The following is a 27,941-nucleotide window of genomic DNA, read 5'->3' as shown; positions in this document are numbered from 1 at the left end:
AACGTTGTTGACTTCTACCTAACACAATTATTATCCGGACATAGATACTTTGAAGCTTATTTTAAACGCTTTCACCTTAAGGATACGGATACTTATATATACGGAACTGGTTGACCCTGTCCAACATACATTTTACCATTGCGCAAGATGGAGCTTCATTAGACATGCTGTAGAAGAGAAAGTGGGTAAACTAACACCAAATAACCTAATCGACATCATGCTGAAGAACGAAATATTCTGGAAGTAAATAAGCAAAATGGCTAAGGAATTCTTATGGAACAAAGAAAAGAGAGAGAAAGTATGATCCGATAGGTCCAATCCAGCCACATAGAACAGAACATCTACATAGAACCCTCCTTCTGAAATAATGCTAACGCGGTCCCAGAAGGAGACATGTAAAGGGTATGAGGGTTGTTTTAGTTAGTAAGTCTGACACTACTTCGGTTATCTTACCAATTACCCATGATGGGTTTTTTCTCTCTCAAAAAAAATAAAACTTTGTTGAAAAGTATCCAAATATTTATTAAGAGAAAATTACCCAGAATATTTACAGTAGTCGCACACATCTACGGTTCCGGTGTCATATCCGACACAGAGTGCACCCAGGATTCGCATGTGAGGCACTGATCCCACTATTCTTCCCTTGACCTTTTCTTCGCTGAAAAAAAAACATAATAGCTTACTTTAAATAGATTTCTCTTATTACCAATTCTGAACCATCCTATAGGACGGTGTAGAATCAGTAATAACAAGAACTCGAACAAAGCTACAGTCTCTTCTGGCTCTCTATTTAAATCAAATTCTGGAGCGGATTCTGAGAAGGTCTAAATAATTCAGCTTGCATTAGATTCACTATTTGTTCTTGTCTTCTGATTTTTGCTTATGTTACCCTATATCTCTCCTACAACTAAGACCAAATTAAGACAAATCTATCGACACCTTATATGTTAAAATCTATCAATCACGTTGAGCTACAGTGGCTGCCGAAGAAATTAACATACATTCACAGAAACGAAAAGCAGATGAATATAATTTGGACTATTCCAAATTTGCATCAGTTATAGTATTCCAAATTAGCAACATGAACATAAGTACATAAGCCGCCCATGAAGCACCATTGTAAATATCCGCAGAAATTTAAAAGCAAACTCATTGAATATTTTGCTGCAATTATCCATTCTGGTTGTGATAATGAACGTCCCTATCGATAACGTAACGACAAACATCTTTACACTCATTAGTTCTATATGTTAATGCCTCTGCTCCGTAATCACAGGATGAACTTCTGGCACTTCTGGCACAAATTACCTATATTTACTATATATACTATATTGTAGTTAATTTGTGCTTCTGGTTATAAACTGTATTTGCTGACTATATGATGACTAAATAACATGACGTCAAGGAGAAATTCGATCTGTACAGTATTTTTAAACTACATCTTGATATTTTATTTGGTATTGGTTAAAAGCATTTAGTAAAAATGCCATAAAAGGAATGAGTGGAAGTCTAGATATTTCATTACACACACAGGGACGGTTATTAATTTACCTAAAAAGTAAATCAATAAGAAAACTTCAGAATATTATTAAATGTTACAATGCTAACGAAACATGTGTCTACGAAACTGACACAAATGATCATTTTAATCTCTCCAAATTTTATAAGTATATTCTATCGTCATATGAAAAACTCTCATCCTAACCCAAAATATATTTTTCTAGAAAATATTATTATAAAATAAAGAAAAATCTCGAATATATAGCGTTTACTGTTACACTCCGATATATTTAGCATTAAGTAATTTACTGCGTCTCTTGTTTCATGTGCTGTTTTTCCCGTCCAGTCTATTGTTTCATCTCCTGTAACACCTAACCTGTCCTTTTATCCAAAATAACACGTAGTCTGTTTCTCACGTTTCTACTATCATCTTATTCCGTTGTTTACTGAACTTGTAGATTCAATCGCCATCGCATTTTACTTTATTTTATCTTCAAAACAAAAGGTCACTTTTATAATATTATTTTGCGTTTTATGTAGACAACGTAGTTATAGGAAACACATAACTATAAAGAAAATATTTCAATAGAGATATTTTTATATCATGCTTTATACCCGTTCCTTATGTTATTCCCTTTCCTTACATTAAGTAATATTTATTATTGAAATGGAAGAGAAAAATACCTACATAATGTTTACTTGGGCTTGTACAGAAAAAAATTTAGAGCGCACATTGTTTATAATTTATATTCTCTATTATGGATCCAGGGCAACACCTGTATCAGGTCTATGGAGAATGGAGATACATACATATACATACTGCCATTACTCGCTGACGAGTATTTGACACGCATCAGAAGATGGTCACGCAAGGCGTTTTCTTTCATTAGCTTTTCTGTGACTGAAAAGCTCGATAGGTGATGTTATCTGTTTACCGCACTCCGAACATTCAAAAATCTCATTACATTGTTGCCTCTTTACTTTTTGGTTGTCGCTGTTAACTGAGTTTACAATTCTTCTCCAATGAGTTCTATTGTGAGATGCTTGTTCCCACACATTCTGCATGTTAATTCCCTTTAAGTTTTCGTGGAAAATGTCCTTGTACCTTTTGAGCTGTTCACCCGGCCTTCTCTTACCGTCTACAAGCTCACCGTAAAGCAGAGATTTTGGTATGCGACTTTCTTGCATTCTGCATACGTGACCAGCCCATCTTAAGCGGGATTTTGTAACCATGACTCCAATACTCTCTCAGTTAGCTTTTTCAAGGACCGATACGTTTGAGACATGATAGAACCATTTGATACTTAAGAGTTGTCTAAGGTTGCAACTTGTTTAATGCGTTCATGTGTCGGGGCGGCGGTACGGCACCCAGGTTTAGCTCCCATACAACATGGTAGGGATTATTATTGCTCGGTACACTGCAAGTGTCGTTTTGGTGCTCAAGTCATGGTTGTAGAAAATCCTGTCTTTTAATTACCAGAACGCTCTTGAGGCGCTGCTAATCCTGTGCTGAATTTATGGAAATACCAACTAAAGAAGTGGAGAAAAAGAAGACTGTACTAAAAAAGAGACAGGAATCTATCTTCACTTTTTAAGTACTGAAATATGTAACACTTACAGCGGTTTCAGATGGAGCGGCCCTGAACATCCGCGCGGACGTTTTTTCAAGATAGCTCATCCGGACGGAGCATACGCGACCCATGTGAAATTGTTCATATGCCAAGTGAAATCATTCATGGTACTTGTTCGAAGTCGCAGACAGTCCATCGCGGACACTCCGCTCCATCTGAAAGCGCTGTTATAATAACTTCTATAGAAGAGAATTATAATAGATCGAAAAAAAATTAAGACTTCAACTCCGTGTAGCTACGAAACTAAAACATTAAGCTATGCCGCCTTGAGGCTATCCCCTTTGCGGGACAGTCGCCCTGTGGGCTTAGCTACAAAACAACAACGCTATGTCGCCTTGTGGCCTTAGCTTCAGCTATAGCACCTTGTGGCCATCCCTTTTGTGGGACAGTCGCCTTGTGGGCTTAGCTACAAAACAACAACAGAACGCTATGTCGCTTTGTGGCCATCTCCTTTGTGGAACAGACGCCTTGTGGCCTTAGCAACGCAACAACAACAAAACGCGATGTCGCCTCGTGGCCATCCCCTTTGTGGAACAGACGCCTGCTGAATTGCGTCAAATAATATAAAAGAGTAAGAGTTCCGGCCAAGGTAAGTTTCTTTTATTTTTGTTTTTTTTAATCCTTCTCACAGTTGTACATCACATGTTTCGTTCTTCTTGATATTCTATCGCTCCAAAGAAGAGAGTTTAGTTCCCGAATTATTCTTTTTCCCTGTCCAATTTTATTGGATATATCCTCATTACTTTTGCTATCTGAGGAAAAAGTTACTCTACGATTTAAATTTGGACCAGTGTTTTATTGTTTTGTCCAAGGACCAAATCACTAAGATCGTCGTTTCCTACAGACATATAATCGGTCTTTTTCATATTTACAATCAATCCAAATTATTCCAACTCTGTCTCAAGCACCCTCGGCAAGTAGCTAGCATCATCTCGGTCTCCTGTTATCAAAACTTAGTCATCGGCGAAGAGAAGAGTATAGAGCATAAAGTCCTCGATTGGTAGGCCCATTCCACCACATCTTTTCCATTTTTTCAGAACCTCTTCGACATATATTTTAAAGAGTAGAGGGGCTAAGGAACATCCTTGTCTGAGTCCCTTGGAAACAATAAATTCCTCCAAAAAATCCTATATGTGTACTTCGCCACTGCAAAAAATCTACAAAATAAAATAGTTATAGTTTTTTGTAAACACTGCTGCGTTAATCCAATGGAAACTACTTGTGAGCAGTTAGGTTTACTGATAAACAAATTTGCCTAACGAACAAAAAAATTTCTTAACTTTTCGGAAAGTTTATCTCTTTCCGTCGCCGTCGTCGGAAGCAAAAAAAAACAAAGAATGAAGAGAAAAACTATTTAAAATATTTAAATGCAACTATTCGAGAACACTTTAGTTATAAGTCTACTAAACTTGTTGACATGTAGTTTCCGTTGGATTAACGCCAGCAGTGTTTATAAAAAATATAACTATTTTATTTTGTAGATTTTCTTGCAGTGGCGAAATACCCATATTGATTTTTTTTGGAGAGATGAATTCGCCACATAGGTATAGACATTTTTTAATAAATTCCTCTTTCCTAATAATTTCCTAAATTTTCCTTTCCATACTAGTTTTATTTGGTTTTTAATTTATCTATATATATATAAAAATAAATTATTTTTTATTGACCAACACAAAATAAGACAGAATAGTGAAAATAGACGACTCTGCTGCGATATGTCCCTAATCTTACCAATACTCAACTTCGTTGTTTAGGATAATAAATTGTGTATCTAGAATGATCTCGAAGTGAAACATCAATTCTGATAAATGTTCACGCCGAGAATATAGCCGAGGGGGTGATGTGACGGAATAAAAGTACGAATTTGATTGCCAGACGAAAGAAATGGAAATCGGGCGTCACTCTAACGCCCTTTAAAAAAGTCGAATTCCCGTTCCAACTCCCTAAATAGAAAAACAAATTACATTTCGATATTTTATGTTCCGTCTTAACAATAAATCTTCCTGTTTTTTATTTCCGTCTGTTATGTACAGGGTGGCGCCTCTCATGCCGCGGAAGCTCCAAGGAGAACGGTAATTTATATCGAAATGAAATTTTGGCAGTATTTGTAGGTTAACTGAAAGCATTTTATAAAAATATATTGAACTAGCGTGTACCCGCGACTTCGTTGGCGCCGAATTAATCATTTATAATGGTGATGATAAAGCAAAGCAAGAATGTCCATTAACATACAAACTGGATAAAATTTTCTCACATTTATGTCAACATGAGAAAAAACAATATAGAGATATTATTATATATCATATTTGAGGGGTAGTTTCATTTCGTTGGAATTTGACTTTCGAAAAATCCGTTTGCCCAAAATAAGCTTTTTACGTCAAACAGTTTAAGCAGAATCGTGGTTAATCAATTACCCAACCTTTTGGAACACCCTGTATGATTTTTTAAAAAAATTCAAAATATGTAAAAAACAAAATAAATTATGCGTGTCCAAGCATTTTCCCGAATGACTAACAGTTTTTTAAATAACAAATATTGTAATATTTGAGGGGCGTTTTCACCCTCTTGGAATTTGAGATTCGAGAAACCCCTCCTTATCGAACCTCTACACCCCACAGTCAATCCGTTTGCCAAAAATCAGCTTTAAACGTCAAGCAGTTTAAGCAGAATCGTGATTACTCAATGGTCATATTTTACGAAACACCCTGTATATTAAAAGATTTTAAAATATGTAAAACAACAAAATAAAATATACGTGTTTAAGAGTTTTTCCGAAAAACTGACCGGTTTTTAAATAAAAAATATTCTAATATTTGAGGGGTGGTGTGATTCGAGTTTCGAAAAATCCCTTCTTATCGAACCTCTACACTGTAAAGTCAATCCGTTTTCCAAAAACCAGCTTTTTACGTCAAGCGCTTTATAGTTCAGTCATTGGGGATTTTTGCTTGGAAAAAAGTCCGGAAACAACTTTTTGCAACTTTGCAGGTTTATAGGTTTTGGGGTCCCTAACTAAAATCCATAAAATGCACATTTCCAGACTTGCCGCCGGCACCGCCATCTTGCCAAAATGGCGCCCAAAATCGGTATTTTCTGAATATCTCGGAAACTATGCGTTTTTCGCGAAAATTTGAGGAGAGCAAAATTAAAGAAAATAAAATTTCATATAAAAAAGGTTATATGAAAATTTTCGCTAAAGTCAACTGTTTAGGCACAAAATCCCTGGAGATTTTACAATTTTGCATAACATATGATATATTATGTATAGTCGATTTTCCGAAATCAAATGTCGATTAGTGTTCACTAAAACTAGTTTTAGTTTAGTTTCTTCAATTATTTTATAAAACAGTGGCGTATAATTAATTCGGTCATTAATTTATGAATAATTAATTTTCATTATTGAAAATGTGTACTTGTTTCCACACCACCCAAGAGGTAAAGTATATGGCGCGTTTATTTTAACGTGGTCTCTCCGGAGGCCTACTCCACTAAATAAATTAAAAACTTTTACTTATCTACACAAGCCCGACGGATCTGGCTCATTGATGTCAAAGTCGATCGTGTCTGCTGGGCTGGGCTCATCAGGGTGGTCTCTCAATACGTCCAACTCTTCAGCTTCAGCGGCCAGAGGGATATCTACAGGCAAGTCCAACTCCTCTTCATCGGATTCGTCGAGTGACACTTCAGTGACGTTGTCACAGGATTTCCCATTGCAGTATGCACAAATCATTGAATATTTTAATCCTGCTTTTCTGCATCCGCGGGGTTTACCACAGTTGTTGGTTTTGCATTTACAGGATAAAAATGCCAACAGGGATTTTGGAGCTGGATCTTTCAACGTTGTGACTGGAGTAATGCCTGTTTTTGTTTTCTTTTAACCCCATTCTTCGGCATCTTTGGTACAACGCAACCAGACCAATGCTGAACCTGGTGGTAAGTTCGCAATGAATGCTGTCCAGCACAATTAATTATTCATAAATTAATGAGCGAATTAATGATACGCCACTGTTTCATGACAAAATTGAAGACACTAAACTAAAACTAGTTTTAGTGAACCCTAATCGACATTTGTTTTCGGAAAATCGACTATACAAAATATATCATATTTTACGCAAAATTGTAAAATTTCCAGAGATTTTGTGCCTAAACGGTTGACTTTAGGGAAAATTTTCATAAAACCCTTTTCATAGGAAATTTTATTCCCTTTAATTTTGCTCTCTACAAATTTTCACGAAAAACGCATAGTTTTCGAGATATTCACAAAATACCGATTTTGGGCGCCATCTTGGCCAGATGGCGGCGCGGGCGGCAAGTCTGAAAATGCGCATTTTATGGATTTTAGTTAGGGACCCCAAAATCTATAAACCTGCGAAGTTTCAAAACTTCCGGACTTTTTTCCAAGCAGGCCCCTTTTTTGATCCCCATATGACTGAACTAAGAAGCAGGATCGTAATTAATCAATGACCAGATTTTTCGGAACACTCTGTATACATTTTTAAAAAGTCTTAAAATATGTAAAAAGGATATACGTGTTTAAGCGTTTTTTCAGAAACTTGACCGTTTTTTAAATAAAAAATATTGTAATATTTGAGGGGTGGTTTCACCCCCTTGGAACTGGGATTTCGAAAAATCCCTTCTTATCGAACCTCTACAACCAAGAATCAACCTCTATGCCAAAATTGAGCTTCTTACGTTGAGTGGTTTGAGCAGGATCGTGATTAATCAGTGAGTCACTTAAGGGTTTTATATATTAGTATTGATTATACAGGGTATCCCCAAAAAAAGTTACACATCAAAGTTGTGTTTTTTCTAATACACCCTATATATTAATTGATTTTCGGATTCTAGGAAAAAAATAAAGTTGAGTTTTACTAATGAAACATATATCTAAAATCTAAGGATTTTGACATATTTCACATTTTGTGAAAATGAAGAGTAAATTTTAAATTTCGATAACAGCTACCTAAATTTTAGTTGACCTGATATTTAATTACAGTAACTATTGTATGTTAAACCAAATTGAAATTTAAACCGAAAAGTTATTCAGGGTGAGACAAAATTAATATGGAACACACTCCTTTATTTTAAAGGAAACATCCAGTACATTTTTCCGGTGTTCAATGAGGAATTTATATATCTTCAAAATATTATTAAGGTTGCCTACCCCTCAGACAAAGATTTTCCCAGATATTTTAATTTTTATGATTTTGCGTCAGTAAATCTTTATTATTTGAAGAAATCTAGGTGGCTGTGTGATATACCCTTTGTTAATTTCTTAATTTAACAAAAAATAAAAACTGTAGAGTAAAATACTCAAGGATAATAAATGAAGGTTTAAATTTTAAACCTTCATTTATTATCAATTAAAACATATTTTAATTATTACAAAATTAAAACTAGATATAAACCTATAATTATGCGATAAAAATTAGCTAGATGAAATGAAATGCTCAAAATGCTTCCCTTCCTGATATTAACTGCATAAAATGATTGTCTTTTCAAAAGGATCTTTTTATTTGAAAAGGCATTATGTGGAGTTCTACCTCGAAAAGCAGCTACAATCATTTTTCTCATGTTGTCGACAATAGTTGGTCGAGTTTTGTAAACACTGTCTTTAACATATCCCCATAAAAAAACCAGGCTAGATATAATCAGGAGCATTTAAGTATTCTATTAATTGGTGAATGCACACTGCATTCACCAACTAATAGAATCATATAAATTCTTTCTTATGTAGGATAAGTTTGCATTTTCGGCAAATTTCTGAGAATTTTTTTGTTTCAACTGACACAAAATGATAACTAGTTGTTAAAGTTGGACTAATTAGACAGCTATGTTGTCGTTCGACATATCACAGCTCACCGAGGGTTCCGTACAAATTTGTAGGTATACAGGGTGTCCCAATATTCCATGGACAGAACTACTACGTATTTTTGGAATCAAAATAAGTTCATTGGACACAATTTACCTCTCTACAAAAGTTCTTCGTTTGTCCCCCAGGGCGCATCAGACTTTAAAAAAGTAAATACAATTTTTTCAGATATTTTAAAAACCGTAATTCCGATTTGAATGAGATTTTGGGTGTCTATGTTTTGCTAAGTGCTTTAAATATCTTTCACAAATCAAGAAAAAGTACGGGGAGGGTGAAAACTACCCTTACATAAATTTTAGTATAATTATTTTCCAACTCTACCCACCACCGATTTTTTTTTTTCGTAAAATGATCTTTCAAGTATTTTCTACATTATTTGTCTCTTGTAAAAAACGCCCCTGCGCATACTTTTTGAGAAAAAAAATAATTTTTCCGAAGCTGAGTTCAAAAAAATATTTTTTGTCACATCAAGCTATGGAGGCGCATAAAATCTATTATGCTCTAATAATCTAGTTGGCGAAAATATGTAATTTTATGTTAGTATCATAAATTATATTTGACAATAAGCTTCATAAAAAGCTTAAAAAAAATCAATTTTAAATTAATTAACGTTGGGATTTATTTTTGATTGATACCCTCTAACGGATAAACGAAGCACTTAATTATATACAACTAACTCGTTTTGATTCAAAAAAATACGTACTTGTTCTATGTCCACGGAATATTGGAACACTCTGTATATTTTGTAGTGGAAAAATAAATTCTGCAAAAATTTTTTTTTCGAAAATTATCCGATGCGGCGTCTTTTTACAAGAGACAAAAAATATAGTAAATACTAATGGGACCATTTTACGAAAAAAAAATCGGTCGTCGCGTCGGTTGAGTTGGAAAATATATACAGGGTGGTCCGAACTGTATTCCGGCAGCATATTCCTCAGATTAAAATAAGTAAAAAAGTTTTTATAAATGTATGTTCTAAAATGCTTAGTTTCGGAGATACAGGGTGTAGAAATTTCATTTTTATTTCGATTTTTTCCAAATAATTTATGAAGTAACGTCAATATTTGGATGAAAATTGGTGTCTGGAAGTTTTTTGACATGAGAAATTTGATTTTCGTGTAAATATGACTTCTACTTGTAGAGGGCGCCACCGACTTTTTTTTACATAAAAAAAGGTCTCTTGGTATAAATCGCTACGAGTAATGGTTCTCGAGATATTTGGAATCAAAATTATCAATGCCTGTCATCGTTGACATAAATTAAATATGTTGACTAAATATAGTTATTAAACTGAAATCATAAATTTGAAACTTTTTGTACCAAAAGTTCAACAGAAACTGTTTAATCATCATTTTTTCGCAAAAAAATTATGTTTAATTTAAAAAAAATAAAAATTTATTATTTCAGTCAAACAACTATACTCAAATTGTGCTTATTTTTTTGTCAATAATGACATGTATTGACTAGTTCCCTTCTAAATATACTATTTCCATTTTAAATATCTTGAGAACGGTTGCTCGAAGCGATTTTTACCAAAAGACCTTTTTTATGTAAAAAAAGTCGTAAATGTATATTTTTTACTCAGTAGTTTTATACAGGTATGGACAAAAAGTTGTTACTATTCAAACAAGTTATAAAATATGTAGGTGGCGCCCTCCACAAGTAGGAGTCATATTGACATGAAAATCGAATTTCTCATGTCAAAAAACTCCCAGACACCCATTTTCATTCAAATATTGACGTTACTTCATAAATAATTTTCAAAAAATCGAAATAAAACGGAAACTTCTACACCCTATATCTCCGAAATTAAGCCATTTTAGGACATACATTTATACGATCTTTTTTACTTATTTTTATCTGCAGAATATGTTGCCGAAGTTTCCGGAATACAGTTCGGACCTCCCTGTATACTAAAATGCATGTTGGGGTGGGGGTAGTTTTCACATTTCCCGTACTTTTTCTTCATTTTTGTGAAAGTTCTTCTCCTGACCAGTTAAAAAATGCCCAAATCGTATTTTTAATCATGTCTCAATTTTTTCAAATGGAACACGGGTAGCTCATTAACATATTTGGAAAAATCATTTTTTACAAATAATTTGGTAACACCAAAGACATTATAAAGATAGACCGAACATCTCATTCGTAAATACTCGTTAGTAGTGTATCAAACATTCCAATGTGTCAAACAAGGACAGAAGAGACAGAGAAGTCTAAAATTTCCGACCCCGGCAACTAGGCGCATTTGGGATTGTTCTTCTGGCCAGTGGCGTATCGTTTTTTGGAACGAATTTAATTAGTAAAGTAAAAGTAAAGTAATTAGTAAAATTTTTACTCCATATTAATATACTACATTAACACTGTTTCGTCAGATGAGTTTTGTTATAAGGTCTAATATAATAATACAATTAATATCCCACATATACTTATTTTGAAACGTTATTAGTTTTCGAAAATCACTCCAACGTCGATTTTCAATTTAAACTTTCAGTTACTTCTATATAAACTTTCAGTTACTTTTGAATATTTACAGGGTGACTCAGGCTTCCGAAACAGTTCTATATTAGGTTTGTGGTTGGTGACTTTTCTTTCAATTTTTTTTCAGAATATGGAGGCATTTAGGCACATTTTAGACATTTTTGTAAACATAGGTGGCCGGAACATATTTTCAAACCAAAGTTGTAGATTTGCCATTAAATTTCCATTCCAGAAATACCTAGGGTTGCCACTTGTCCTTTTTTGAAAAGGACAGTCCTATTTTGGAATAACTTGTCCTTTTGACTTTTTTTGACTTAAAAGTCATTTTTATTTACGTATTTTCCTTGAGAAAATTACCTACAGCAAACAGAAATATTCTTTTCGCCCATTATAAATAAATTTTTCTTGTTTAGAATAGGCAACACTATTTAGAACTTCCCGTTTAATCTCAAATGATAGTTTAGGTTTTAGTTTTACCTTTTTTTATCTTAAAAAGAACTTTTCAAAATTAGTACCTAATTAGTAACGATTTAGTTAGTTCGCAATGGATAGCTTCCTGTGAAGTACTGTGTAATAGTTGTTTAATCTTGTATTATTAATAACTTTTCCTATACCTAAAATCAATATTTAATGAGAAAATTGTGTTTTTTTGAAAATATAAGACAAGATTTGACTATCGGTCTCCTTCTTGTATTATGATGGCTCTGATACGAGGCAATTGCCTTTTAGTCTGGCAATAGAAGGCATTTATCATTAAAAGTATAACATCTGTGTGCTACAGTATGGGATTTCTGTCGCATAATAATGAATACCTATTACGTTTATTTACAAATCCATTACTTTTACAGGTAGCTTCATCAGATAATCAAATTTTAGTTAAATGTCCTAATCTTCATGAACTGTATTAAGCATATGTATTGCGGTTTGAATCACCCTGTATATTGACAAGAATATTTTGAAAATGTGCGTTACAATGGCCCCCATCTTATGTAAAAAATTAAAATAAAAATCACAAACCAAAAACGTAATAGGTAAAAAGCTTTTTTGGAGGCCTGGGCCGCACTCTATATAGGTATGTATAAAACTAGTAGCCTAAGAATTATTTACAGTTCGTCCTATTCTAAAAAAAGTTAAACACACCGTACAAATAACTCTAGGAAGATGTAATTGTACGGTGGTAAAAAATTGTCAAAACAAGGCCGAAGGGGCATAAATAATAAAGCAATAAAATGTAAAAAAGGTCGGGTAACACCTTTGTTTATTTGTTGAACAAAATTCGTTTAGAAAATCGTATATAATGACCAGAAATGACGCAATTTTAAGAAAAAAAAAGTCACTTTCTGGCTTATAATAAAATTTCAAATGCAACGTTTATATTCAAATTTGTTATGATCTACAACAGTTAGGTAGTCATTGAGACGAATTATAATTCAATTACCGGCTACTACGTTCTTGTTTTAATAGATCAAAATTCAACAAATATAATTAGAAATTATTTTAATTGTGAGAGGCTCCCTTGTGGGACGCCTATGTACAATTACGGGTGAAAAGACAAATTCGGGTAATTTGTGCTTATTTGTCCACACATTTGACACTGTCGTACCATATTGAAAATTCGCAGATTCAAAAGTAGGTACATTAAACAAAAACAAAAACTACTGAAAAACACTGAAAAGTTCACTTCGGACTTGATTCCGACTTCAAACACACCGTAAGCTAAACGTAGTACGCTATAACGGACCAAGGGCCGTTGCGAGGGGTGGTGGGACGGACGGCTCATTTCATTCTGGAAGACTAGCAGCGACGTTGCCAGTAGTTCTAGACGTTTCAGCACATTAAACAGTAAACATGTCTTTTAATAGTAACGCATATATCCTCTGGTTAATAACCATATTATTACGCATGCTTCTTTAAAAATAAACTATTAATTTAATTAAGAAATTGAGATTTATTGATATCCGGTGAAGGTTTTAAAGTCACCTTTTCTGCAAATCAAACTAAGTAGATAGGCGCAAATTTGATATGTGCCAATGTCGCCTTCTCTATCTCAGTTGATTTTTACAGTACGTAGTCAACCTCCGAATGTTTGATCGGGTTAAAATGCATAATGTGATATCTGTTCTTCCTAAATCTATGGGTAACACATATAACACTTGGTATTTCGAATCAAATTGTCATTATAAACGGCATGTTACAGTTTCAAATAAACCATATGCCAAAATATGTCATTCTATTCAGAGTGTTATTTTCTATCGAATAAAGTAAAAAAATACCGAGGGCGTCATTTAAAAATCAAAAGTTGCAGTCATTTCCGGTGAAACAGGAAATGACAAAAAACAATTGAATACGTCAATCAATCCTAATTTATGTCATATATTACGTCAATCAATCCTAATTTATGTCATATACATACCAAATCTCGTTTTTTTATCTGAAAAAATAAAAAAGTTATAGGGGTGAGCCACTTTTGAGACGCACCCGGTATATCAATTAATATTTTCCTCATCATATTTTTCTCAAAATTACACTTATATTTATACATACATACGTAAAATCTACTGCACTACATAGTGTGTGGTTTGTACATACATTTAAAAAGATTGATAACATCCCATCCAACAATCTCACATCTGCTAATTTGTCTTGCTCTCCCCTCTTGTTGAGTCCCCTATCATCGACTCCACGCCACGTTAACGTTTCGTAATTGTTTGACGTGCTCAGTGTTTCTCAGTTGAAAGCGAATTAAAAATTTACAGTAAAACATTATTAATTTTATTTTAAGTTGAATTAGATAAACTAATAATTTAATACAGTCATACGGAAATATTCTTAATTGCTGAAATAGTTTCACGTCGAGAGTTTATTGTTGTTTTTATAAACCAACGTTAGGCACTGCGTAATATATAACTAGTTGCCATGTTTCTCGTATTAATTACTGTGTATTGACTAAATAGATATGTTCTGAATACAAATAATCTCATCGTAATATTCAAAGTATATTTGCTTAAATTTCAGTGTTTAATAGTTAGTTCTTTGTCACCTCATTATAATCATTTTATGAAAAATCTACAATTATAATAATTTTAATTGTAAAATTCATTTGTAGATTGTAGACAAGGTTGCCAGACCTTCGGGATTTTTTTCTGGAAATCCTGGATGTCTTACTGGATTTAGGTACTAAGTTGTCGCGGATCACAGAAAATCATTATACTAACCCAGAAAGTGTCAATCAAATTATAAATAATAATTATAAATTTCACAAAGTAAAAAAATACATACTACTTATGCTTAATATTTTTCCATCTCAATTTTTCTATTTATGTTAGGGATTTTTGCTCTTGCATATTTTTCCTCCCGGAATTTTTGTGGCTAAAAATTCAGAAGCAAATACTTTCATATATAAACAAACAACCTATGATTGTCTTCTTTTTGTTTGAGTAAGAAACCTGCCTTCAAATTATACAGGGTGGTCCGAACTGTATTCCGGAAACTTCGGCATCATATTCTGCAGATAATAAGTAAAAAAGTTCGAATAAATATATGTTCTAAAATGCTTAGTTTTGGAGATACAGGGTGTTAAAGTTTCATTTTTATTTCGATCTTTTTGAAATAATTTAAGAGAGAGTAAGAAAGTGAACATCAATATAGAAGTAACGTCAATATTTGGATGAAAATTGGTATCTGAGAGAGTATTTTGACATGAGAAATTTAATTTTTAGGTCAATATAACTCGTACTTGTAGAGGGCGCCATCTACATATTTTTTAACAGGTTTGAAGAGTAATTACTACTTACATCGGTATCTGTATAAAACTATGAGTAAAAAAACTACAAGTAGAAAAAAATATACATTTACGACGTTTTTTAAGTAAAAAAGGTCTCTTGGTAAAAATCGCTACGAGTAATGGTTCCCGAGATATTTGGAATTGAATTTATCAATACCTGTCATCATTGACATAAATTAAACGCGTTGACTAAATAGTTATTATGATGAAATCATAAATTTGAAATGTTTTTGTGCCTAAAGTTCAACAGAAACTGTTTTACCATCATTTTTTCGCAGTGAAATTTGTGATTAATTTAAAAAAATAAAAATTTCCCAAATTTATTATTTCAATCAAATACAACATAATTCTTTGCTCAACGTTTTTATTTTTTTGTCAATAATGACATGTATTGACTATTTCCATTCTAAATATCTTGAGAGCGATTTTTACCAAGAGATATCTTTTTACGTAAAAAGTCACGGAGATGTATATTTTCTTACTCGGTAGTTTTATACAGGTACGGACGAAAAGAAATTACTTTTCAAAACAGTTAAAACACATGTAGATGGCGCCCCTACAAATAGGAGTCATATTGACATATTGACGTCAAAATTAAATATTGACGTTACTTCAGTAATTATTTGGAAAAAATCGAAATAAAAATGAAATTTCTACACTTCCCTGTATCTCCGAAACTAAGCATTTTAGGACATACGTTTATATAAACTTTTTTGCTTATTTTTATCTGTAGAATAAGCTGCCAAAGTTTCCGGAATACAGTTCGGACCACCCTGTGTATAAGGAATAACAATATTAATTATTCTGGATACCGACACAAAGTTTCACCGCTAGAATCATATCTAATCACGAAATCAAATCGTTTACAAATTCGTCTTTTCCTCCTACTGTTTCTCACCCTCTTGTCACCGATTCCCATCAACCCCACTTTATTATTTAGTCATCTTTCAATGCGGCGCACAGTGGGCCAGCGTAGCCTTATTTTATTGAAAAATTATTGTTCGCGTAGAAATTGGTCTTGAACGTGATACAAAAGCTAATATTGATTAAAATGTGAAAAATATCTAAATTGGACAAGTAGAAACATAATTATATAGGGTATAGTAGGAACTGAATATAATACCGGGTGTACAGGCCAACCCTTCAGCCATGCGACGTTGCCAATTTTCAAGATTACTCATAGAATTCCAAATATTCAACAAGACACACACCGCACCGGCACGAAAAACTGGCACCTTCAAATGTTCATGTACCTACTTTAAAGTTTTCTGCGTTTCTGTGTTCTGTGATTTTGAACATTTTTTAAACAATTTTTAGCTATAAATTCCCCAAAAACTAAACTAAACTATTTAACTTTTTAGTACCTTTTTCTAAATTAAACATGAAAGTTGCCATATGTCAATTATACGAGGGAAATCAAAATGTTGATATTTTGGTGAAAGTTTGAAATACGAGGCATGTTTTTTAAGTAAGTACCGTTTTGCGATTCCGCCGCCGCAGCGCTACGGTTGGCGTTCCGCGCATGCGCGCTGGTTACCTACATCTCTTGTCTATGCACAGACGCCAGTACAGTCTGATTCTTCATTGTATACGTTGTTTATTGAGTGTTTAAGATGCCTCCGACAATCGTGAGCCCCGCCGATTGTGAAGTACGGGCTGTCATACGATTTCTTAGTGCTAAAGGCGTAAAACCGATCGATATTCATCGTGAGATCTGTGAAGTTTACGGACAAACCATTATGAGTGATGGAATGGTAAGGAAAAGGGTGAGAGCATTTAAAGATGGCCGCACAAATGTGCATGATGAAGAACGGAGTGGGCGTCCTTCGGTCGTTAATGAAGATTCGGTGCAGAAAGTGGACAAAGAGGTGAAAGAAAACAGACGCTTTACAATTTCATCATTGTGCGACTACTTTCCTCAATGTTCTCGTAGTGTTTTGTATCGCATTGTGACCGAGAACTTGAATTACCGGAAATTGTGTTCACGTTGGGTTCCGAAAATGTTGATGGATTTGCACAAAACCCAACGTTTAGGCAGTGCATTGACTTTCCTTGAGCAGTACCACAATGAAGGTGAAGATTTTTTAGACAAAATTGTTACTGGTGACGAAACATGGGTGGCCTACGAAACACCAGAATCGAAACAACAGTCCATGGAATGGCGACATTCATCATCACCCAAAACAGTGAAGTTTAAGCAAACAATTTCTGCCCGGAGAATCATGTGCAGTTTTTTGGGACAGAAAAGGAGTATTGCTAGTGGAGTTTCTGCCTCGTAATGAGACAGTCAAGGCAGCATCTTATTGTGAGACATTGAACAATCTGCGCCGTGCAATCCAAAACAAAAGACGTGGCAAGTTGAGTAAGGGTATTGTTTTGCTGCATGATAATGCCCGTCCACATGTGGCTAATCGGACCAAAGATCTCATCAAATCTTTTAAATGGGAAACTCTGATCATCCTCCATACAGCCCTGATCTGGCGCCCAGTGACTACCATTTATTCCTGCACTTGAAATAACACCTGGGCGGTCAGCGTCTTCAAGACGATAACGAAGTCAAAAGAGTTGTGATACAGTGGTTAACCAGTCAGGCGGCAGAATTTTATGAGGAGGGTATTGAAAAACTGGTGCCACTTTATGACAAGTGCCTCAATATTCACGGAAATTATGTAGAAAAGTAGATTAAGGTACAGGCTTTCATGTAAAAATAAAATTATTGCGATATCTTTGCACGTTTTTTTTTAATTCCAAAACGGTACTTACTTAAAAAACATGCCTCGTACTATTTGGAGTACGTTAACAAAGGCTGGAATTTAAAAATAATTTCATCACCTAGATGTTTCTTTTCTCTATAGTTAGTTTATTGCTTCATCTCAATAGCCTTATTAGGCGACTATACCAATAGGTATGGTAGGCTATTAAGATCGGCAAAAAAAAAGTTTTTTTAATTTCACTCAAAATGAGTTATTTGAGTCATAAATGACCTAAATACAAAATATTTTTATGTTGTCTGTCTGTCTATCTGTCCGTCTGTAATACGATAACTCAAAAACCGCTAAACCGATTTTAACCCAATTTGGCACAAAAATATATTGGCACCAGAGAAGCTGGCCATTAGATTTTGGTGGTGGTGGGGGGTTGGTAAGAGGGTATGGAAGGGGGTTAAAAATTTAAAAAAATCGTAACTCCAAAATTACAGTAGCTAGCGAAACGCGGTTTTCAATTTAAGATTAGGAATAATATTTGCAACAAAATTTGTAATAACATCAAAATCAGTCAAATTCTCAGTTTTTGAAATATTCCGTGTTTCCGTAGTCCGTTTTTGAGAAAATCCGTGTGGAGAACTCCAAACTCCCAACGGACGCGACCCCAGGTGGCGGATAGGGGAAATAATCGCGGACCAAAATTGGAAAAATTCTTTTACTTTGAAACTAAAAGAACTGTCTACCAACTTTTTATTAACATATTTTAGTATGGGCGGCTATTTTGGAGATATTCGCTTTTGAAAAAGGCACTAACATTTTTTCGTATTTTTTACATTAAAACCATGCCTTTGCTTTTGGTCCTAGTCAGCAGACCTACAAAATACTATAAATACCTATAAAATACTGTGTGTGATTTATGTAATGTTACTGTCTTTAAAAAATCGTATCATTATTATCTGTTGGGCAATTACTCTAGCTGATATGGTTTGAAGTCCAAAAGTTCATCATGATTAATTAAAGCAGCGATAGCCGATATTTCAGAACTTAAAATCATCTCTCCTATAGTAAACGTCAATAAACAATAATAATATGACTTTTCAACAACAGTGACATTAAAAAAACAATAAACACTATTTTGTAAGTGTGTTGATGAGGACCCAAAATCAATGCTAAAATTGGTATAAATTGTTACTGTCTCATTCAAAAACGAATATCTCCAACAAAAATAAAGCTATTGAGATGAATCAAAAAACAAACTATATATAAAGACATACCTAGATGACAAAATTATTTTTAAATTTCCTTGCTTTATTAACATTTTCCACAAGGTGTGTCTAACTATCAGTATTTTGTTTTCACTCGTGTAATTGAGAGATGGAAACTCATTTTTAATTTAGAAGGAGATATTAAAAAGTCAAATAATTTAGTTACAAATTGCTAAAAAATTATCAAAATCGACAAAATATATTAAATTTTAAAATACATCAAAATTTTAAGGTGTCCATTTTTCTTGCCGGTGAATATATATCCTGTTTATTAAAACATTGATATTTTTGTGTTGCATCCCGCAGACTAGTTCGATTAAAAAAATGTTTTCTGATCAATTGGGCTGTTGACTTTGACAGTTAGTAGACTGTAGATTATTTGAGAGGGGGAAGTTAATCACCACGAGCTTACAGATCTATTGTGTTCTCCTTTCTTGAGTTTATTCAGTTGAATTGAAACATGTTTTAAGTCATCTATCTATAAGTAAAACGTCAGTTTTTTTCGCCTTTCCACTCTTTCATAGTATCCATAGTATGGTCGTAATCATTGTATTATTATTTAACTTAATATTTACTATAAACATAGACATTAGGATTGGGTTTGGTGAAATATCATCATCTCAGTTTGTAATATCAATTATTATTATTATACTTACATATACAGGGTAGTCCAAACTGTATTCCGGAAACTTCGGCAGCATATTATGCAGATTAAAATAAGTAAAAAAGTTCGTATAAATGTACGTCCTAAAATTCTTAGTTTCGGAGATACAGGGTATAGAAGTTTTGTTTTTATTTCGATTTTTTTCAAATAATTTCTAAAGTAACGTCAATATTTCGATAAAAATTGATGTCTGATAGTTTTTTGACATGAGAAATTTGATTTTGATGTCAATATGACTCCTACTAGTAGAGGGTGCCACCTACATATTTGTTTACTGGTTTGAAGAGTAATAACGTTTTTTCCGCTTCAAAACAGTTAAAACACATGTAGGTGGCGCCCTCTACTAGTAGGAGCCATAGGTATTGATATCAAGATCAAATTTCTCTTGTCGAAAAACTCCCAGACACCAATTTTCATCCAAATATTGACTTAAGAAATTATTTGGAAAAAATCGAAATAAAAATGAAATAACTTCTACACCCTGTACCTCCGAAACTAAGCACTTTAGGACATACATTTATACGAACTTTTTACTTAGTTTTGTCTGCAGAATATGCTGCCGTAGTTTCCGGAATACAGTTCGGACCACCCTGTAGAACACTTTAGTGATGTATCCGCATTATGATTTGGCAACACTGTCACTTCCAACCCTGTTCTCGTAATTTCCTCACGGGATTGCAGCCGATGCATTTCAATAATCTGTATTTGATGGAAATACATAATACAATAATATAATACAATAATATTATGTTAGATGTGTGCTGCTCTACCCCACAATATACGAGGAAAGATACAAAGGGAAATATGAATAAGATATTGGGATCAGGGTTTGGAAAATTACATACAGTTACTCTTAAAAACTACATAAACTTCATTACATATTGTTAATCGACGTACATGGTTTATGTAAATCAAATATCAAAAGTTTGCGGCTGGTTTGAGTTTATATTCACTTGAAGCTTTAGAAAGGAGAAGAAATATGGCTATAAATTAGCACTGAAATCAAATTGTTTACACCTCTCATACAGAGGAAAATTATTAAATGATAACCATATTATAAATCAGGTTGAAAAATATACTTTCTATAAAGTCTTAACAAATATTACTGACTAGGTAGGTAATTAAAACATCTTATAAGATATTTTATATGTATACTTATACTATTATAAATCAAGTTTAAACATTTACTTTCTATACAGTCTTAACAAATATTACTGACTAGGTAGGTAACTAAGACATCTTATAAGATATTTTATATTTGTACTTTGGTTATGTTAAAAAGTTTTTTTGAATTTTCGTATTTTATAATAACTTTAACCAAACTCGGCATGTGGATAGAGGTACCCGAATGGAGTCCTCAGGCTGGCAGACGGAAGTGAAAAGAAGTTCAAATATGCGCACATAGTGCACACATTTTTTTTTTTAATTAAAAGCTAAAAGCTTTAATACAAAAAGATATAAAACTTGAGACAACTCAATCCAGCAATATTATAAGAAGTTGAAAATATTGAAACTAAATTGTGTACACACAATGTTGAGTTTAGTTATGCTTTTCGAATGAAATCTTTTCATCAAAATTTTGATTCGAATTAGTCTAATAGAAAAATTCACGTAACAGTGTAAGTTGTTAATTTATTATGTTAGGATGATTTCATATACAGGGTGGTCCAAACTATATTCCGGAAACTTCTACAGATAAAAATCAGTAAAAAAGTTCCTACAAACGTATGTTCTAAAATTCTTAGTTTCGGAGATACCGGTTGTTGAAATTTCATTTTATTTCGATTTGTTCCAAATAATTTCTGAAGTAACGTCAATATTTGGATGAAAATTGGTGCCTACAAATTTTTTGACATGAAAAATTTCATTTTGATATCAATATGACTCCTGTTTGTAGAAGGCGCCATCTAAGAGTAATAGCTTTTCGTCCGTACCTATATAAAACTACTGGGTAAAAAATATACATTTATGACGTTTTTTACGTAAAAAAGTCTCTTGATATTACTACGAGTAATGGTTTACGAGATATTTGGAATCGAAATTATCAATACCTGTCATCATTGACATAAATTAAACATGTTGATTGATTAGTTATTAGACTGAAATCATAAATTTCAAATGACTTTGTCCCAAAAGTTCAATAGAAACTGTTTTATCATCATTTTTTCTGTTCCCAAATTCATTATTTCAGTCAAATAACTATCTACTCAGCATGTTTATTTTGTGTCAATAATAAGATATATTGACTGCTAAATATCTTGAGAACGGTTGCTCGTAACAATTTTTATCAAAAGACATTTTTTACGTAAAAAATCATGGAAATGTATATTTTTCACTCCCTAGTTTTATACAGGTACGGACAAAATGTTATTATTCTTCAAAACAGTTAAAACACATGTAGGTAGTGCCCCCTACAAATAGGAGTCATATTGACATGAAATTCAATTTTATCATGTCAAAAAACTCCCAGACACTAATTTTCATCCAAATATTGACATTACTTGAGAAATTATTTGGAAAAAATCGAAATAAAAATGAAACTTTTAAACTCTGTATCTCCGAAACTAAGCGTTTTAAGACGTACATTTATACGAACTTTTTTACTTATTTTTATCTGCAGAATATGCTGCCGAAGTATCCGGAATACAGTTTTAGCACTTAACGATAGTTCGTTTAAATCTTAAAAACTTTTCCTCGAAGTCAAAAATTGTTGATTAAAATCGGGACTTAAGTAGGACATTTTAAGCATTTTATGGTTGTTTAAAATCTGCGAAAATAATTAAGCACTTAACAAATTACATTTGTACCGATGGTATGGTAGGTAAATACATCTTAACACCGATCGAAATAATCGTCTTCGAGGCAATCGTAGTGCCCGAACCTGAAACAAAAGAAGACCGGTTCTGGCCTTGGCCACTGGAGTTACTCGGAGGAGAGAAGTAAGCCGAGCCGCTGCCTCTTTGTTCTTTTTTTTTTGACAGCCCCCGGGGTCGCGTTCGCCCGATCGTGATTATTTCGAGTGAACGGAAGGGGGAGCGGCGAGGGGACGCCTGATGTGCCTCTTGCTGTGCAGAGCAAGGTTGCCGAATTTCCGCCAACGTTGCAAAGTTTACCAATAATGCACATTATAAATAATAAAAAATATATTATCCCATCAAAAACACAGAACGTAAAAAATGCCAAGTCTCGCAACACAATTCTTCCACTATAAAAAGTTGCGAGATCTCATGTATAACCAATTCCGAACTGCCGTACAATCTTTTTCTCGAAGATATTAGCGGCACTTTTCACCACCCTGTAACGTCGTGGTGGATAAAGCAAAAATATTAATTTTCACTACACCCCAAGCAACACACAATGGTATATTATACGTTTAAACTGATCTAATACCGTCCGTCTTATCTAGGTATACGACAAAGAATGTTAAACGTATAATAAACTGCAAAATGTCCGCGACTTCAACGTATATATTTAAGGTTTCTATATTCCTTTTATAATCGTATATACATATACCAATATTATGCAAGATGGTAAACGTATATTAGCAATTTATGATATACTAGGATTACACGTAGACCCAATACGTGTATTAAATGTTATTTTTCTTTATAAATTTATACGTGAAACAGAACCGTTTATTAAATGTTATATTTACATACAAATTTATACGTATCCAGGAAATGAAATTTAGCAATATAACCACCTAGCATTATTGTTTTTCATTAATATGAAAGATTCTTGAACCAGTATAAACAAACCTTAGGTTACTCAAGAAATGCTACCCCCACAATGGTGACATAAATTATACCCTATAACCCCTTTATATAACATAATATTGCAATCTTTAAGTAACCTAAAATTAAAAAGTTTGTTTTTACTACTTCAAAAATTCTTCCTATTAATAAAAACAATAATGCTAGGTGGTTAAATTACTAAATTTAATTTCCTAATACATTTTTTATGGTTAATGGTAGGATTTGTTGTAATGAATAAGTATAAAAAAAATTAATTGGAAATCTTCTTTAATAACATCTTAAAAATTGGAGACATATACCATTGAGTGGTGTAAATACACCAGTCGTTTAGTCCGGAAACCTATGCTGTGTCGTATTCGCTTGCTGGAATGACATAGTGCGTGGTTATATGTTTCTTTTTAAAAACGGGTGTAGGATTTTTGTTGAACTTTTGAACTGTTATTTCTAAGTTTTGGTAATTTGTATATCTTATTTAAAATGGGATACAAATGTGTTTATTTATAAGGAAAAAAAAGATATTTATAGTATAAAAAATTAATTTATTTAACAAAATTTAATTAAAAATGTGACAAAATAGTACCTTTCTATTGGTTCTATCGGACTTTTTTCTTCTTCTTCTTCTTCTTCTTTTAGAAGGCGTATCGCCTGTTTAGTTCCGGTTTCCTCCTCGTCTAAGCAACTCTTGCGAGGTTGACTGCCAACTGTCTTGCCAACGTTTAGGTGGTCGTCCAGTAGGTCTTCTGCCATGGGGTACGTTGTTGCGAATTATTATGGCCATTCTGTCGGGGCCCATTCTATTGACATGCTGGTTCCATTCTCTTCTTCTCTGCCTTATCCATCTGACAACGTCGTTTGTTTGGCACTTTTCTCTTATGTCTACATTTCTCTGTCTGTCCCTCAATGCGTATCCAGTTATCATTCTTAAGGTCTTCATTTCAGTAGTTCGTAGGATTCTCTTTGTTACTGAAGTTTCAGCTCTGGTTTCCGCACCATATGTCATCACTGGTCGTATGCAGGTTTTGTATATTCTTGACTTACATTCTGTACTCAAATGTTTGTTTTTCCATATGGGATATTTAAGATGTCCTGATATTGCGGCAGCTTTATTGGCTTGTTTCCTTACTTCTTCTTCCAGGAATCCTGAGCTTGTAATTTTGCATCCGAGTGACATTATCTGATCAATAGTTTTGTTTTTTATTACCAATTTGCACCGTAGAGGCTCCTTTGTAGTGGTCATGCATTTGGTGTTATTTGTGGAAATTTTAAGTAAGTAAATAATAAGTTTTAATAAGTTTTTCTGACTGTCTGTTAAAAGCTTGTAGCATTCTTTGGAGGTCGTCCTCTGACTCTGCAATAAGTTCTGCGTCATCGGCATAGCATAATATGTTTACTTTATGCATTCCCATTCGATATCCTAATCCAGTATTCTTGACGGTTTTTATTACCTGATCCATGATTGTGTTGAATAACAGAGGGCCGAGGTTGTCGCCTTGGCGAATACCAGTTGTAGTTCGAAGATGCTGCGTTAAGGTAAAATTTGTTCTTATTTGGGTTGTTGTGTTTGTGTTTAAGTCCTTGATAAGTTCTGTGAGTTCTTTCGAGACATTACTGCTTTCCAAGATGGTGATGATGTCTTTTAGTTGGACTCTATCAAAGGCCTTTGTTAAATCTATAAAACATAGATAGGCTGGAGAGTTATATTCTAACGACTTTTGAACTAGTTGCCTGAGTATGAATAGTGCATCGGTAGTTGATCGGTTTCTTCGGAATCCTTGTTGTTCCTCGCTTATTGGCACTATTGAGGAGATTTTGTCCGCAATGATCTTAGTCAGAAGTTTTAGCGAGGTGCTCAGTAATGTTATTCCTCTATAGTTTGCTGGGTCTGTTTTATCTCCTTTTTAAAAATGGGTATTGTTATACTTTGTTTCCATTCTTCTGGTATTTTCTTATGTTGTAATATAATGTTAAACAGTTTTGTGTATTCCTCTATGATAGCCATGCCTGCGTTTTTTATTAGCTCGTTTGGTATTTTATCTTGATTAGGAGATTTTCTATTTTTAAGTTTCCTTATTGTCTCTTCTACTTGCTTGTAAGTGATTTGCGCATGATCTTCTGTATTATCTCTTTGGCTTGTCTCTTGTGCTTCCATTGGTTCATCAGTTTCTGCGTATAAGTCTCTGAAATATTTTTCCCACGTATCTTCTGCAATTGTTCTTAGTTGCATTGTTTCATTTGTTTCTTGTTTCAAACCCCTCAACATCTTCCAAATACGTTTTTGTGCTCCATCCGACTCCATTTCACTACTAAATCGCTGCCAATATTCTTCTTTAATTTCTCGTACTCTATTATTAGTCCTGCTCCTTATTTCGGTATAGATATTTCGGCTCTCCGGTGTTGGAGATTTCTTGTATTGTAAGTATTTTTCCTTATTTTCCCTTGTAATGTTCTTGACTTCTAATGTAAACCAAGGTTTAATGTTCGGTCTTCTATTGTGTGATACAGTACGTGTTCCTAAAGCTTCTTTAGCACCTTTGCAGATGTTTTCTTTCAGTTTGTTCCAAGCTGTGTTAGGAGTATCAAACTGTACTATGGAGTTAAGAGTGACATGTGTTTGGCATCTGTTTGAATAAAGTTGTTGAGTGCTTTCGTGGTTGAGGGATTCTATATTGAATTTTTCAGTTTTTATCGATGGTCTTTTTTTGGATAGCGGCGCACCTATTCGTATCTTTCCTAGCACAAGTTTGTGATCTGTTCCAATGTTGGCTGAGGATAAGATTCTTATGTCTATTATTTGTTGAGGTAAGAAACTTCGATTGGTGATGACATAATCGATTATTGATTTATTGTTTCTATTGTCATAGAAGGTGTATTTGTGTTGTTCTTTATGGGGAAAATATGTCTTGTTTATTCTCAGTTCGTTCTGTCCACAGAATTCGGTCAAAATTTCGCCATTTCTATTAGTTATATTCTCGTTATATTTTTGTTTTATTCCATCCACTACCTCGTTTCCAATTCTTGCGTTTAAATCCCCTAACAGAATTATCTTTTCATGTCTTGGTATTTTGTCTATCGCAGGACTTTTTTCGACTATATAAATCTTTATTTGTAAACTTTAATACATCAAATATTTTCTATCTAATAAATCATTTAATGATGTAAATAAGAGGAAATTTCTCACATGGGTGGTCAAATTCTATAGTTTTCATTATATCAAACAGCCTCTGAGAAATGTTTTCAACTCAAAATGCCTTTAATTATGTTTGACTACATCAATTAAAAGGGTCTTCAAATACATCAATGTGATATTTGTCTAAAATTTGCAAAAGAATCCGAATCTCTGGATAACTCGAAATTATTTACCCATTTAAAAGCCTTTGATCATGAAAGTGGAAAAATTTGTTCATTTTATTTACTGGAAATGGAAAAATTATTTATATTAAATTTTGATGAGTTTTGCACTGAAGAAAACATTCAGAGGCTGTTTGATATAATGAAAACTATAGAATTTGACCACCCATGTGAGAAATTTCCTCTTATTTACATCATTAAATTATTTATTAGATTGAAAATATTTTATGCATTAAAGTTTACAAAAAATAAAGATTTATATAGTCGAAAAAGCCCGATAGAACCAATAGAAAAGTAACTATTTTGTCACATCTTTAATTAAATTTTGTTAAATAAATTAATTTTTTATACTATAAATATCTTTTTTTTCCTAATCTCCTACGAACTGATATAATATGACGAGCAATCTATTAAATTACTGTGAGATTATATGCCTCGATAACATATTGGTGCAGATTATTTTCACCCAAACAAATAATAACTCAAACTATACATTGATGCGGATTGTCTATAAACTCTTTCTGAAGGTCACAGAAACCTGAACGCGTAATTCGGTGTTCTTTCGCATCTGTTGTAGTTAATTTGTGACAGGGGCATGTAAACGGTATACAGTATACGTTTACAAAACCTATGCTCAGCACTGCAAAAACTTGTCATTGAACATGAACATATTCATGCAATATAAAAATATACATAAATACCTACATGTGAAGTTAAATAAAAGCTTATAATTGATAAATTTAAAACTTACCCTCAATTCTGTTTCCAAAGGAAAAAAATGACGGAAAAAAAATCCTAAAAACACTACAACGCGTAATACGTAAGTAACAGAGCCTAAGTGTACTTTCTCTTTCTTCTGCAATTAAACTTGAACTATAAATTGTGTAAAAGGAGTAGCTGGATATACCATATTTATGTCTTTAGGAAAAGTATTATATTAAA

The 27,941-nt window shown here is 33.3% G+C and overlaps 1 protein-coding gene across 1 annotated transcript in view; it reads right to left on the bottom strand.

Annotated features, from left to right (window-relative positions):
- Positions 1 to 534: 534 nt before the first annotated feature.
- The window catches only part of LOC115879489, a 62,224-nt gene continuing 34,817 nt past the window's right edge, over positions 535 to 27,941 (bottom strand). The window contains exons 2-4 of the mRNA XM_030896390.1: positions 25,735 to 26,738; positions 718 to 824; positions 535 to 658 (exon numbers count right to left, since the gene is read on the bottom strand). Coding sequence (XP_030752250.1) covers positions 535 to 658; positions 718 to 824; positions 25,735 to 26,738 — 1,235 coding nt within the window. The remainder of the gene's footprint in view (positions 659 to 717; positions 825 to 25,734; positions 26,739 to 27,941) is intronic.

This window comes from Sitophilus oryzae, unplaced genomic scaffold (assembly GCF_002938485.1).
Source record: "Sitophilus oryzae breed Bouriz unplaced genomic scaffold, Soryzae_2.0 scaffold_1576_pilon_pilon, whole genome shotgun sequence".
NCBI lineage: Eukaryota > Metazoa > Arthropoda > Insecta > Coleoptera > Curculionidae > Sitophilus > Sitophilus oryzae.
Note: the sequence above shows the minus strand (reverse complement) of the source record. Positions and strands in the feature narration are given on the sequence as shown.